Below are 15845 nucleotides of genomic sequence, written 5' to 3' on the forward strand. Positions count from 1 at the left end.
ACTAATAACAACATGATTTAGTAAGTGCTTTTTGTATATCAGTCATTGGGCTTCTAGCTTCCCAAACGTATTGTCATTGAACCCTCTGAAGGCCTATGAGGGAGGTTGTATTATTCTCCCCATGTACAGGTGACACATTGAGGGTAAGAGGTTACAGAGCTTGTCTAAGCGCTAGGCACCCTCTGGGCTGGGAGCTGGGGTTGAAGTGAGAGCTGAGCATGGGGCCTCTGTTACCTTCTTTACAGCCTTGTTCTCCCATCCTCAGGCCAGAGGCCGTAAGCTCCCAGGGCCAGGACCCCTTGGGCTGAGGATGACAGTGTACCCGTGAACTTAACCCAGGTGGATTTGTGTAGTCGGGCATCCCAGACTTAGATCCTGAGGTTGAAGCCTGGAATAAATTGCTCTGTCCTTTTGCAAAAAAGAAGTGTCATTTCTTTAAAATACGTTTTTATTGATTTCAGAGAGGAAGGGAGAAGGAGAGAGAGACAGAAACATCAATGATGAGAGAGAATCATTGATCGGCTGCCTCCTACACGCCCACACTGGGGATGGAGCCGGCATCGGAATCGATCCCCTTGTGCCCTTGACCGACTCGAACCCAGGACCCTTCCATCCACAGGCTGACACGCTATCCCCTGAGCCAACCAGCTAGGGCTGTAATTCTTGGTTGTATGATGCTGTGAAGCAAGCATCTGGGGTCTTCTGAAAGGTCCTTCTGGCTTGATTTGATGCTTTTCTCACTAGACTCTGCTAAAGTCCTGACTTTGGAGGTTGAACGTGGCCAGGTGCTGTCCTCAGACTGCCAGCTGTGAGCTGCTGCCTCAGGGGAGTGCAAGAGGATGCCTGAGGGTGGAAAAGGATCTGGAAGGACAATCTAAGGGTGGAAAAGGATCTGGAAGGACAACCCCCTTCCCTGCTGCTTTTAAGGTCTGGTTTCAGAGAAGGGAATGACTCTCCAGGCCTCTGCTCAGACACCCACTGCTGTGGGCTGGCCTCCTGAGCCCCTGGGGCTGGGAGGAGCACAGGGGCTGCTCAGGCTTGTGGCTGCTCAGAAACAAGGCAGCTCAGACAGTCCCTGGAGGCCACCAAAGGGGCAAACACATCCCCCCCAAGCCTCTGTTACCCACCTCAGGCCAGCGGGGGACTGGCGGATCATGGCACTAGCACCTTCCCCCTGGGGTAAGTGCAAAGAGAGTGTTGTAAGACATGGGTCATGGCCTAGACTCCTCAGCAACACAGGCCAAAACATTCTCTCTTTCTTCTCCTCTCTTTTTTTATTTTATTTAGTTTTCCTTGAGTTTCTCCCAAACACCTTCTGCTGGCAGCTAATGGAGTCTTGACTGATACAGAAGTCAGCCACTTCCCTCAGCTGCCACCTGACCCACTCAGGCTCTCCAGCCACACCTGACTGCCCCTCTTCTCGGGTCTCCCCTCCCGCCCCCACCTGAGCTAGTGCACAGGAAAGACTCGGCCTCCGTCATCTACACGGAGGTGAGTTTGTGTCCATGGGCTCCTCGTCCCGGATCACTGGCGTTTAAAGCCTGTTGCTGATGGAGACGCGAAGGGAAGCAGATTCACTTACATCTACCTTGAACTAGACACTGTGCTGGGTCGTTCTCTCATTAAATCTCCAGAGTCATCAGCCAGATGTTTTGGGGGAGGGGGACCCTTGAACTCATCCATGGAAGTGACTCCCTTGGATGGGCCAGCCCTCGAGTCCACCCTGGGACTCGGGTTGAAACTCCCAAGTCCTCATGTTCTGCAGAGATGACTGCTCTGTGCCGGCAACCAGAACGGTCTTGTCTTTGCGAGCCTGCGTATCTGGTGGAGCCTGCTATGGAGCTGCATGTCTTTGTTTGCTGGGGTTTTGTTCATTTATTCAAAAACTTGGTGCTTCTCAAGGCTGATGTGCAGACCCTCCCTGGCTCTGGGGCAGCATGTGCTCACGCTGTCAGTCCTGTGCTTCGGGGGTCCTTCAGCCCAAACAACTGGCGGCTGGCTGTGGCCAAGCCCCGGCAGAACTGACCTTCGGGAAGGCGGCTTGGAGGAGTGAGAGAGAGAGGGACTGGAGGCCTGGATCAGCATGTCCACTCAGGCTCCCTCCAAGCCTTCAAGGCTTCAGCACCCAGGGCTGAAGTCCAGCTGCTGTAGCATGTCCTGCAGAGACCCCTGCAGCCTGCTCAGGACCACCACCTCTGTGGAGTAGAGGGAAGCTTCCAGGGCATCGTCCAGGCCCTCCAAGGTCTTCAGACTCCTGGTCCGGGGGAAGGGGCAGCTGTTGGAGGAGGCCAGCAGGTGGAGAAGGTCCCGGAGGTTCTCCAGGTCGTTAGATATTTGGAGCACGTTTCCGGAAGGCAGGCTGGTGAGGATCTGTTGGTAAATTGCCAGTGTCTGGTCCATCCTGGACAAACTCAGGATAGGGTGGAGCCCAGGAATGAAGTCCAAACCGGTGACCCTCTGTTTGGAGGAGACCGACCGCTGTGCAGGAGGAAGAGGGAGAACGACAGCTCAGCAAGGCAGGAGGCAAGTCCCTTCTCTAAAGCCCTTGGCCTTTCATTGAGTATGCAGGTTCATTTCCGAGGTTGCTTCCTTTCCCTCTTCTGCACCATCCCGGCCGGGGCCCTGATTTCTTGTGCCCAGGTGGCTGCCAAACCTCTAAGCTGGCCTCCTAGACTTTTTGTCCTCCTGCCTTCCCAAACCACCCTGCCCTCCACTTTCAGACCAACCTTCCCAGGTCGGTTGTGCCTTCTCTGAATGGCCTCGGCTTTAGAGCCAGCGTGACTCCCATTCCATACTGAATTAAGTCTCTTCTCCAGGCACCGAGATCTTCCATAAGCGCTCCCTCCCAGCTGTCTTCACTCCCTTCCTTTCCCGGTAAATTCCTCCCTTCCAGTCAGATTCTCCATGGACCTCACTCCTTTAGGCCGCCCCCAGCGAGTGTCCTGCTTCTCGCCTCTGCTCCAATAACTCTGGTTACCAGGAGGGCTTCCCCTTCCCAACTGCCACAGCTCCCCCTGCACCCACAGCAGGGACCCTCTGGACATTTCCTGTGCAGCCTTGTCAAATGACTATTTTGAAAGCAATGAAACTTAAGGGTTTCTCTCTGCAAAATGTCCAAGACTCTGTCTTGTTCTGAGCTGTCCCTGCTTCTGGCCACCTAACTTCTCCCTTCCCAAGGCCACTGTCAGATGTCCACAGTGATCAGGAGATGTGGAAGTCCATGCAGGGCAAAAAGCAGGCGTTTAAGGCTGGGGACTACAAAAACTACAACTGCAAACCTTTAATGAGGGCACACTTGGTTCTGGTCCTGCGGGGGTGGGGAGGGGTCACTTGCTTTCTTGAATTTAATCTTATAATGGCCTTATAAAGACTATATGACATGATACAGTCCCTTAGACATGAGTGCCATATCTAGATGATGAAACCAAGGCTTAAAGACATTGAGGGACTAGCTTAAGATTTTGCAGATAGAGAGCAGAGGTGTACAGAGAAGTGGGAAATGGCTGAAGGTCTAGGCCTGTGGATCCCAAAGCAAAGACCAAGGGGCATTGATAACTGTTTACAAATGCCCAGAAGTTGTATGTGGAAGAGGGTAGATTTGCTCTTAAGCGTGGCCTTGGCCACAGGACTCGCATTAATGGGGAGACCTTCTAAGGGCCAGAGCTCAGCAGAACTAGGAAAAACACCTACTGACCAGCACATTCTAGAGATACATGGAGATCCCAGAGGGGGGTCTGGTCACATGCCAATGGGGCCAGGGACCTTTATGGCTCCCTCCGGCCCTAGGCACTAGGATTCCAGTCAGGGAGGAAGAGAAGGAAGAAAGCGGGGACTGATGAGAGCAGGAGAGAAGAGGCAGCTGCTCGTACAGTAGGAGGAGTCAAGGCCACCAAAGCCCCTGCATGTCACTGCAGAGGACTCGGTTAACCTCTGAGGACCCAGTTTCCCCATGGGCTGGCCACTCGTCTATCTTGTCTCCCAGACCCTCCCTACCGTGTGTGAAATGTCATTGATCCTGGTGACAATCGTCTTGATGAGGGTTTTGGTGTCATCCTGGACTTTCTGGATGGGCGCAGCTTCTGCGTAGAACAAATAGGGCCAAAGCCACAGGAATCGGCACAGGAATCCACAACGCATTTTCCCTCCTGGATGTGTGTCTTGGGCCTGGAAGCAAAGGGAACCACACATTACATGTTACTGCTGTCTCTGAAAATACCATATGCCCTGTTACCAACCACCTTACTGGATGTGGATCAAAATGAGGTTAGCTTTCTGCCCTGGCTATCATCTCCTTAGGGTCAAAGACAATTCATTATCTAGAAATGCATTAATAAAAAGCATCTCCTCAGGGAAAGGCGAGGCCTGGTCAATAAAACCACAAGGAGTTGGGCTGTAGACCGCAGAGCAGTAAGCTACCATGAGCAAATGGATGCAGTGGTGATGATGTGACTTCATTGTGTGCTTCGAGGAAGAGAGTGGGCTTTTAAGGTCTGGTTTAAATCTAGCCATTTGCCAGCTGTAAGACTTTAAGCAAATCACATAACTGCTAAAAACTCTACCTTTTATCCCCTGAAGTATTCCTATCTCCAAGCTTTCATACGGATCAAATTAGATAATGCATGTGAATGAGCTATAAAGGTATTGTGAAATGTACGCTATTACTACCCCATTGTTAGAGATTATGTCACTTGTCCTCCCATTACTCTCATAGCAGCCGCTGATGTGGCCATATGGCATATATCATTGGCTCTATCGCTTCCCCTCTCTCCCTCTGGGAACCTGAATCCAACCAGCACTTATGGAAGGACTGATAATATGTCACAGGCAGTTCTTGGCGCCAAGGATACAATAGTGAACCACAGGTGGTCTCTACCTTCAAGTTGCTTACAGTTTGATAAGAGAGACAAATAGGTAAACAGACCATTCCAACTCAGGACAAAAGAGCTTTGCAAGAAAGACAAGTACAAGATATCACAGGGATCAGAGGGGGCTTCCTGGAAGAGGTGTCACCTGAGCTGGGTATTAAAGACTGAGTAGGGGTTAGGAAGAGTAGAAAGTGGTTGCCATAGTCACAAAGAAAGCAGCAGATGCAACGGCACAGAGGCAGGAGAGAAGATATAGTATGTCCCCCCAGAATGTTTGAAACTTTCAGCATCCTGGAACCATGAATTCTAAATTTAACAATATGCTGATCCTCGATGAAGCCACAAAGTTTTAATGAGATACACGAGACAATGAAGCAAAAGGTAATAAAGTTAAATGTTTGTGAGTCTGCGGCGGATGACCCATGCTAAGTATATGTGGATGAGGCTGAAATAACAATTAAATGTAAATAAATTTTAGCGTGAAAGGTCTGAAGGTAGCAAAAACGTTAACCTCTGCTTTTGGGGTTCTGCCTCATCTGGATCCTGATAAAAACAGATAATACACTTTCTGTCCATCGGTGCCATAATTAACATAATTCCCATCCTGCCAATGTCACAGAAATCAACAGTCTGTTTATATACTATTTATAATGCCTGATCAAAGGCATGTTTCTTAAAATCTGTTTTATAGACGGGAATAATGAGGCTCAAGGGGATGCATTCACTCACCCAAAGTCGAACAGGTAAGTGGCAGAGCCAGAATTCACACTCAGAACTGCCTTCCCCAAAAAGCCTGAGCTCCCTTTACCCCACGCCCAGTTTCTCCCGTCTTCACGGGAAAGTCCAAATCATTAACCACTCCAATGTCCAGCCAAGGGCGGCTGGCACTCGGGGACCATGGCACTTGGGAACGAATTCCCCACTCTAGGATGAAGCTATGAGAGTGTACCCTCATAGCAACTTCAAATATGAAAAATACTCCGTCATTTGGCAGGGGGCACTTCAGATGTGTTTGTGATTGTTTGTTCTTTTAAAAAAGTTAAAACTCCTCCTGTTAGATACTTGTTACCTGAAGAAACATTTCCACCAAACCTCTGTGGGACAGAGTCAAATAATGCTTATCCCCCAGTGTGATTCCACCAAACCTTAGCGATGGTAGCAGCGTCAAGCTGTCCCGGGTTTTAGCTGCGGGCTGCCCTTACTAGCTGTGTCTCTGGGAAAGATACTGAAGTTCCCCAGAGCAGTGGTTCTCAACCTTGGCTGCACATTAGAATCACCTGGGAATCTTTTAAAAATCCTGATTTGTGGGTCTCATCCTCTGGAAATTCTGTTTCTTTGTTATGGGGTGGGGTCGGCAAACTCATTAGTCAACAGAGCCAAATATCAACAGTACAATGATGGACATTTCTTTTGAGAGCCAAATTTTTTAAACTTAAACTATATAGGTAGGTACATTGTTATTAACTTAATTAGGGGACTCCTAAGGCTTAGGAAGAGCCAACTCAAGGGGCCAAAGAGCCGCGTGTGGCTCGGGAGCCGCAGATGCCCTAGAGCATCTGCTCTCATCTGTAAAATGGATCTGATAACTGATAACACCACCTGGCTCGAAGGGCAAATGACACGAACCTGTAAAGCCCTTGTTGGTGTAAGCACAGGCCTTGGAGACACAGCAGCACCCAAAACAAGCCAGAATTATTAGAACCATTATCAAATTTTGAAAATTTTATTTATTGATTTGTGTGTGTGTGAGAGAGAGAGAGAGAGAGAGAGGAAGGGTGGGCTGGGGAGAATAAATGCCAGCTGTTTTGAATGGAGTAATTGCTGGGCAGGGCTTGAAATGCGTGGGCAACACTACCTGTAGCCAACCATGAATCGAGCACGTGGTTGCTTGCCTCCCCTGGGCCATCTCAACAGGGTCCCTGGTGTTTCTGGGTCTTCCCCTTGCGCACAAGATTGAGTCCTATCCTTCCCCAGGATTTATGTGTTAATGACGCCCTCCTTCCCAAGAGAATTTACGACCAGATTAACTCTGGTTGTAGCTGCTCTCACATAATGGCCACCCTGTACTACCTTAACGGAGAAACAGTTTACAAGCCCTCTCTGTCACCACTGCTCCTGCTCCAGTGGCTGCTGAAAATAAATGGCAGTTCCTCGAAACGTGGAATTGAGAAGCTGCTGCTAAGTCTTCCTAAGAGGCGAGGCCAGGCTTGGTAACAGGCCCATCTGAGACCAAAGTGATGGAGAGAACCTGGCCCACCAACACACAGCGAATAACATACATTCTCACACACGTAACACACACACACACACACACACACACACACACACACCACATAACACACACACACACAACCTTTTTAGTAGAGGCTGCTAGTTGTCTAATATCTAGTCTTCCCTTCTTCCCAAGTAATAGGACTCCAACTTTAGATGGGGATGTGGCCGCCCAGCATAAACACAACATTTCCCAGCTTCTCCAACTAGGATGGCCATGTGACTAAACGATGGCCAATTAAATACAAATGGAAGAACATGTGGCAGCTCTCCTGTTGTGCGCCTGCCTTTTTCATCCCTCCCTCCACCCCACAGGTGAATTGTGGGTGCAGTAGCCCATGTTCTGGTGTCAAGTTGGATCATGAGGACCACGGCCTCACCTTACGGATAGGGAGTAGGAGCTGGAGGAGCCCAGGTCTCCGAGGACACTGTGGCGCTGAGATGCCACACTGGCCTTGGACTGCCTGAGGGACACGACCTCATCTTGGGTAAGCCACTGTTAGTTGGGATCTCATAAATGCGGTCAAACTTAATGCTAACCAATTCACACGCCCAGACATGGGCGTCAGAAAAGAGTGAATCGAGTTTTCTGTGATTCACTGGCGTGCCACTAACTGGGTGGGGTGCCTGGCTGTGACCCGATAATGGGCGAGTGGCTGGGAAGAGCAGGGTTTAGGGAGTGGGGAGCGGAGGGATAATTCAAGACAACAACTACAACGTCATTGAGCTTGGCGCCTGACACATAATAGTTACTCACTATACAGGGTATCCCCAAAATGTATACACACTTGAACAGCTGATTCTATTACATGTTGACAATGAAATGTATTTTAATAAACATTGCCTTTATAACTATTCAGAGTGTGTGTACATTTTTTGGACCCCTGTGTATTTGACGATTGACAGCTAGATGTGTTGATGGCCCATTGTGGGCCAGGCATAGAGATGAAAGAGACAGGGAACCACAGGAAAGTGGGAGTCAGGAGTGGGGAGAGAAGAGGCTTCCTGATGGGCTCCCAGGAAGTCCAGGTAGTATTTCAGAGTGTTGTGTGTTGTCAACTACTTACATGTATCATTTGAAGAACATTTAATCAGATAACATGCCTTGGGTAACTCGGGAGGGAGTCATCCTGTTTACCATGCTGAGCCCTCAAGTTGGGCAGCACTGTGTTTGAGTTGGAGTACAGGACTTTGGAAAAATTCATTAACCTCTCTGAGACTCAGTTTTCTTAGCTATAAAATGGGGATGATATGAACCATAATTCCCACCTATGACTGTGATGTGGATGAAATGAGATAATACACGTGGCCAACCAACCCCAATTCTTGTTAGTTGTTATCACCATTATTTCCAGCTAAGAAATCAAGGAGGTGTCTTGGAGGAGGTGGCATTTGATTAGGGCCCTGAGAGGGAAGAAATTGGGTTGTGAAGGTGGAGGAGAGGGGAAGCCCCAGGAGTGGGCTCCGGAGATGGTGGCTGGCAGCTGGCATGGAGGTGTGATGAATGAGGAGGCAGGGAGGCGGGTGGGCATGAGTGGGATGGGGAGAAGCTCTTTTCTGTGGAAGTGGGGAGCTCTGATCACTCTCCAGCTAGTGTTAACCAGGTGACAAGGATGGGAATTGGAAAAAGCATGCAGACAGGTCTAGAAGTGAGGGTGCAGGGCATGCTGACTTGCTGGGCCTGGCGGGACCGCAGGTGGGTCTATCCATACCCTGATGGTGGGACAGGGAGTCTCAGTTCAGAAACGAGGACTGTGGCGGTCGACCTAGGAGTGCGGGTTGGATGGTCACAGGAGGGAGTGGACAGAGCTGAGGAGAGGAGGGGAGAGGGAAAAGCCTGGGCTGCAAAGCCTCTTTTCTCTAGAAGTTTCCAAAGCATTTTTGAACATTTAAGAGCTGTCATTTTTCTAAGATGAACTGCTGAAGTGTTGATACAACATCCTGTCTCTTTCATTTTCCTCTGATGGTTGTATAAGGAGAGCCTGGAGATGGAGGGGGCACCGCTGGGGGAGGGCAAGGGGGCCAAAGGGATCATTGCCTCTGAGCTCTCCTTCCACCCACAGCCCCCCCACCCCGGACTCTCTCTCCTCTGCTGTCCTTTAATTAAGACCCTGCCACTCCCCAGCCTCTCCACCATCATCCCCTGCCAGGAGTGCACTGAAGAAGAAAAGAGAAAAACCAGAAAATGGAGCCTTCAGGGCAGCGCGAGGTAATGAAATGTAATCACAGAAAATGGGCTCCAAGCCGGCGGGAGAGGCTCAGGTAACCAGCCATGGACCTGACACAATTTCCCGCTCTCTGGCTTCACCTGGGTCATGGGCGCCGGCCCCACTGCTATCATCTTCAGTTGACACCCCCACCTCCACTCCAGTCCTCACTTGGTAGGTCCACTCGGGCACCTCCCCACCTCTGCCCTCACTCTCCACAGACAAGCTGCCTCCTGCTCCCCCAATAAACCTCCAAATGTGAGCTCCCTCCTCTCCCCTCCCCTCTGTGCTAGGGCGTGAGGCAGACCAAGTTGGGGCCTCTATGTCAGGGGAGGGGCTGCTGAGCCAAGGCCGGCCCACAGCCTTCTGATGACAGCAGTGAGGGGCCTGGGGCCCAGCAGCTACACAGGCTGAGCCTCCATCCTGGCAGCATTGGGGTGTTCTTCCCACCCTGGCTTCAGGGGCCCCTCCCTGGGGACAGGGAAGAATGTGAGGAATGTCATCTCTGCTCCAAGCATCATCACTCCCCTTCTCCACCATCAGGCCGTCCCTCCGGTAACCCAGGGCATGCTGGGGGAATTCAGGTCAGGTAGTGTGGTGCTGGTTGTTAATCACGAGGAAAAAGCTTTGGGCGGTCTAAGCCCTCTCCCCACAGAAATTCTTCCTGTGGACCCCTCCGTTCTTCCATCTCACCCTCCCCTCCTTCCTTCCTTCCTCCATAGCTCCCCGAATTTGGAAGTGATCTGGGGACAGGGAACAGACAAAGGAGGAATAGAAACCGGAAGATTGGATCCTGGTCCTTCAAGTTACTCAGAATCCAGCGGAACAGGCAGAATCTTACTAGTAAACAACGCATTTTAACACAACCTGGTGAGGGTTCTGAGGGAAGGGGCATAGGAGTCGGGGAGTGAAGGAGAGGATGGGAGGCGCTGGGGAGGCGAGGACAGCTGTGCACAGAGGGCAACATCTGAACTGAGACCCGAAGGACAGGAGTTCCCAGGGGAAAGAGGGCAAGAGGGCGTTCCAGGCCAAGGGACAGTGTGGAGCTGAGGAAAACTATGGTGGGTTTGGGAGAATTCAGCACTATGGTGGAAATGTGTGAGGCTGGAGTGTAAGATGTAGGAGCTGGGCCTGATTCCATGTATAATGGGGATTTTGTAGGCTGGATATGCCATACTCAGGACACACACACACACACACACACACACACACACGAGTCCTGGTGACCACATGTGCATGACCAATGGTAGGCAAGAGACCCAGAATGCTCTTCTCTGCTCCATTTCCTTGTCTGTCCTCCAGCTCCTGTGTCTGTGCCCTGATTGGATCAATTAGAGCCTCTCCCAGGAATTTAAAGTCGGGCTTCAGAGAGTTTGTCTCTGCTGTGGGCTCAGAAGCACGGGGGGAGCCATGGCTGACCTCGCATGCATGGGGCAGACTAGAGAGACCAGTGTCTGTCCCGCCAGAGACCGGCAGGCTGCAGTCACTGTCTGCGCTCCTTCTCGACGTTCGTTCTGGTGCCTGACCTGGCTGGTTCTGGGCCTTCATGAGGCCCGGCAGCCCTCCCTGTCCTCACTCCAGTATGTGATGCTCTTTCTACTCACTTGAGTAGCTTTCAATTTCCTTTTCTTTTTTAAAAATATATTTTATTGATTTTTTACAGGGAGGAAGGGAAAGGGATAGAGAGTTAGAAACATCGATGAGAGAGAAGCATCGATCAGCTGCCTCCTGCACACCTCCTACTGGGGATGTGCCTGCAACCAAGGTACATGCCCTTGACCGGAATCGAACCTGGGATCTTTCAATCCTCAGGCCGACGCTCTATCCACTGAGCCAAGCCAGTTAGGGCAGCTTTCAACTTTCTGAATATATTTTTCAACAAGGAGACATAGAGATACCCAAGTAAGAGACACAAAAGTCAAGAAATAAAATTCACCCTTACGATGGGCAATGCACTCTTGAAAATCTCCATTCTGGAGGTTTCTCCCCCTTAATCCTCACCCAAGGATATGTTTATTGGTTCTAGAGACAGAGGAAGAGAGAGAGAGAGAGAGAGAGAGAGAGAGAGAGAGAGAGAGAGAGAGAGAAATCTGAGAAACATTTATGGTTACCTCCCATATCATATCCATCAGGGATTGAGACCACAACTCAGGCATGTGCCCCAACCAAGAATTGAACCCGCAACTTTTTTGATGTCCAGGATGATGCTCCAACCAACGGAGCCACCTGGCTGTGGCTATTCTGTTTTTTTATATGTTGGTCACAATAAATACAGGAGTTTGGAAAACAAGAAGTGGCATGAGTGGTTTTCTCTTTTTTGCAATCAAGAGCTTCATTTGAGAAATCATGTTCGCATACTTAACCAGTAGCCAGGGTTGGGGGTTGCGGGGGCGGGGGGTGTTATATAATTCCTGTTCATCAGAAACTGCCCTTAGATCAGGGATCAGAAATAAGGTTCAATTTCTATGTCACCTCCAATCAATTGTTAGGGGGCTCCCTGGGCCGCTGTGTGAAGGAGGGTCTGAAGCTCCACCCAGACTCAGAGGGAGAGGGGGCCCTGATCAATTAGCGGCACCTGCCAGGCGCAGGAGTGGTGTGTGTGCCACTCGTTCCAGCATCACCCAGGGGCCTGGCAAAGAGCAGGTGATCATTAAGTATTTATTGAATAAGTAAATGAAACATTTCCTATCCCTGATCTTTGTTGTCTGACCAAGCTAAGCTACCTCTATGAGGGTTCATCTTTTTTAAAAAAGCCTACGTGGAAGCTATTGGTCTTTATCGTATCTTTCAAAAATACGTTTTTATTGATTTTTAGAGAGAGAGGAAGGGAGAAGGAGAGAGAGAGAAACATCAATAAGAGAGAAATTTTGACCAGCTGCCTCCTGCACGCCCCCTACTGGGCACTGAGCCCACAACCTGGGCATGTGCCCTGACTAGGAATCCAACTGGTGACTTCTTGGTTTATGGGTTGATGCTCAACAACTCAGCCACACTGGCTGGGCACCCGCCCCCATCTTTTTTTTTTTTTTTTAATCCTCACCTGGGGATATTTTTCCATTGATTTTTAGAGAGAATGGAAAAGAGAGGAAAGACAGAGAAATATTGATGTGAGAAACACATCGATTGGTTGCGTCCTGGAAACCAGACCAGGACCTGGGCCGGAGAGGAGCCTGCAACTGAGGTATGTGCCCTTGACCAGAGTCAAACCCAGGACCGTTTGGCCCACAGGCCGAGGCTCTATCCACTGAACCAAACCGACTAGGGCACCTGCCCCCATCTTAATGTCACACCCCAGAATTCACTTTTGCCCAGCAGGATTTCCTTAAAGCTCTCCTTTTTAAAAAAATATATTTTTATGGATTTCAGAGAGGAAAGGAGAGGGAGAGAGAGATAGAAACATCAATGAGGAGAGAGAATAATCTATTGAATACCTCCTGCACGCTCCCTACTGGGGACTTCCCCACCTCTGCCCTCACTCTCCACAGACAAGCTGCCTCCTGCTCCCCCCATAAACCTCCAAACGTGAGCTCCCTCCCCTCCCCTCCCCTCTGTGCTAGGGGGCAAGGCAGACCAAGTTGGGGCCTCTATGTCAGGGAAGGGGGTGCTGAGCCAAGGCTGGCCCACAGCCTTCTGATGACAGCAGTGAGGGGCAGGTGGGGGTGGGGGGCTTATCCAACGCTTCTGCTGTCTCCTCCTGGTTAAAAGCTCTGGAGGTTAACACAGGACCCAGCACGCTCTTAACAGCTTGCTTAATGAAGGCAGGAAACGCTTCAGCATCCAGGTCTCCCTTTCACTGGGACCTTGGTCAGCTTCCTACCCCTCGTATGTGTCCTCTAGAACCACGCTGGCCCCAATTTCCTTCGGCTTCCTGGGTTGCGCTCCACCTTGACTTCCTCTCAGGTGCTCCCTGCCTTGGTTCCGTTCATCAGCCTGGCTCCTGCGCTCTGGGCCTCCTGCTCTTCTCAGAGATCTCTGCTTTGCCCCTCCTGTCTTCCCTGTGGCTTTCCCCCTCTCTCTTGGCACCCTCAGCCTGGGCACCCCAGAGTACAAACGCAATGTGTGCACAGAAGGGGATGGCATAGTCTATGGGATGAGATGTTGGCGTTGGCACCCATCACAGAGCCACTTCCTAAGAGCTGGCAAACTGAGCAGGAAGGACTGTGAAATGCAGTTTGCTGAGAGGCAAGACATTTCTGTTGTCACACATGAAGATAGTGCAAAGGATTCCATGGGCCCAGGCCTCAGGTGTGTTGTTTTTAAGCAGAAACAATCTCTCACAGTCTCTGAGATGACTGTGTAGACAAAGAAGAATTTCAAGGTCCTTGGCTGGCAGGCCGGAACAGAGCTGCTGCCACGGGAATCCTACCGGGGGTGGGGAGAGGGCCTACTGATCCAGTGCTTGCAGGAGAATTTGGCTCGATTTTCCTTTAAATCACATGCGTGCTATTCAAGGATGCACACAACACGAGGACACTACCTCCCTGGACCCCTTCTCTCTCCTTGGCCACCATGTCCCCCTGGGCGGCATCTGGGCTGGAGTGGGGACAATGACTCGGGCTCTATGAGGAAAGCTCTCCCAAGTGGCCACCTCCGTACCCTGCATGGGCCACTCAGACACGACAGGCATCTGCCTGGGGCTGATGGGCCGAATTAATTGCAATTTCCCTGGCTCTGTCCTTGGTGCTTGGAGCCATTTCCTGGAACAGAGGGGGAGGAAAATATTTCCCCCAAATACCAAGAAGAGTTATTTTGAGCATAAGATGTACAAAATATGAGGACTCCTTTGGCCAACCTGGAAGCGTTCCCCTCAGCCCAGTGTCCTCAGTTGCTTGAAAAGGAAAAAAAAACCTAAAAGCATCCACCATATTTCTCTTGCCTTCTCCCCCTACCACAATGAGAGAAACAGTCGGCATGGCTTTTCTGCTCATGAGGCCATTCGAATGGGAGCGACAAGGTTCTGAGGCCACCCAGACCGAACCCCCTCTTTCCCACCAGTCCCAGCTGACCGCTGCCCACCGCAGAACTCTGCAGAACACACACAAGGGAGCGGACAGAGGTCACTCCTACGAAGGGGAATCATCACGCTCGTGCTCCCCGTCATGGTGCCTTCACTTCCTGCCCTCTGGCCCACCTCCCCTGAAGACCATCCTTCCAGCAAAAAATAATCATCTTGTCTCTCCAGAGTGCCATTCTCTAATGATAACCAGGCCGCTTGCCACCCTTGGGTCGAACTGTATTTAAGGGTTCACTTTTCTGAAGTGCCCCCATCTTTTAGCAATAGACACGGGAGTGTGGAGGCGACCACACCCGGAGAAGTGGTAACAGTGAGCAGCAGGCCTCTCCCACGACCCTGGGTCCCGCTGCCCCGGAGAAACCCTCTCTTCTCAGCTCCGAAGAAGGCCACGTACACAGCTCCGAGGCCAGAGGCGGTGAGACCCGCACAGCCGCTCTGGGAGATCTGGTTTCTTCCTGACTCCTTTCCTCCCGCACCTCTGCTCCCTCCTGGTCCTGCTCCTAGGCCTCCACCTTACACCGCCCCTCAGAGTCAGGGGTGGGGACGCCCCCCACTGGGAACTAATGCCTGAATTCTTTTCCTCCCCTCATAACAGTAGATGTTTTAATTGATTTTAAAGAGAGAGGAAGGGAGAGGGAGAGAGAAGAGAGATAGAAACATTGAGAGGGAAACATCTATCAGCGGCCTCATGCAAGCCCCAGACTGGGGATCAAGCCCAAAACCCAGCATGTGCCCTGACCAGGAATCCAAAGGTGACCTCTTGGTGTAGGGGTCGACCCTCAACCACGGAGCCACACGCTGGAAATTGCCTTAATTCTTATCCACAGAACAAGGCTGTATCAAGTCCTCAGAAACTGAATACTCCAATTCATGTCCCCTAAACCCTCAACTTCATCCCTGACCCCCAGGTGGGAGCGAGGTACCCTGATCTTGGAGGATGAACGCGCTCAAGGCAATTTCCAAAGCATTTCAGCGGCCGGGCTGGCGGCTGCGACCATTTCCCGGGACCCTGGCTGGTTCCCTGAGCTTAGATTCCTGCCCCGTGGGCACAGCCCGGCCCAGCCCAGCCCCAAATCCAACGCTCCGGCTCCCAGCAGCCTTTCCTCTGGTTAGAACTATGCAAATCTACCATGGTCCAGAACCAAGCCCTCCGCCCTGCCCTTGGCCCGCCTCAGTTTCCCCGGGGGCGAGGTGGGGAGGAGGATGAGGCCTGCCAAGAATTACCGGCGGAGAAGGAGAAAGGAGCGCCCAGGGCCTTACCTCGCAGCTGCTCCGCGATTCCTCCGGGCTCCATGCCTGCCCGCCCCTCTTATAGCCACCCAGGCACACCTTGCGCAACTGTCCGCAGCTGCCCGGAGCACCCGAGTGCCAGCTCCCGCCCCACCCCGTGGGCAGCGCTGGGCCCCGCGGCTCGGGCCCGAGCCTCGAGGGAGGGACTCTGCTGCACTGGAAGCCACCCGCACACCCTCGGGTACCCCCGAAAGTTGG

General features: G+C 51.4%; 1 protein-coding gene across 1 annotated transcript; it reads right to left on the reverse strand.

Annotated features, from left to right (window-relative positions):
* Positions 1-959: 959 nt before the first annotated feature.
* On the reverse strand, positions 960-15641 carry LEP (leptin). Its single transcript, XM_006771402.2, has 3 exons — positions 15618-15641; positions 3994-4164; positions 960-2478 (listed from the first exon to the last, which is right to left on the reverse strand). The coding sequence occupies exons 2-3, from the start codon at positions 4135-4137 to the stop codon at positions 2119-2121; spliced, it is 504 nt and encodes a 167-aa protein (XP_006771465.1). The 5' UTR covers positions 4138-4164; positions 15618-15641; the 3' UTR covers positions 960-2118.
* Positions 15642-15845: the final 204 nt, after the last annotated feature.

This window comes from Myotis davidii, unplaced genomic scaffold (assembly GCF_000327345.1).
Source record: "Myotis davidii unplaced genomic scaffold, ASM32734v1 scaffold705, whole genome shotgun sequence".
Classification (NCBI taxonomy): Eukaryota; Metazoa; Chordata; class Mammalia; order Chiroptera; family Vespertilionidae; genus Myotis; species Myotis davidii.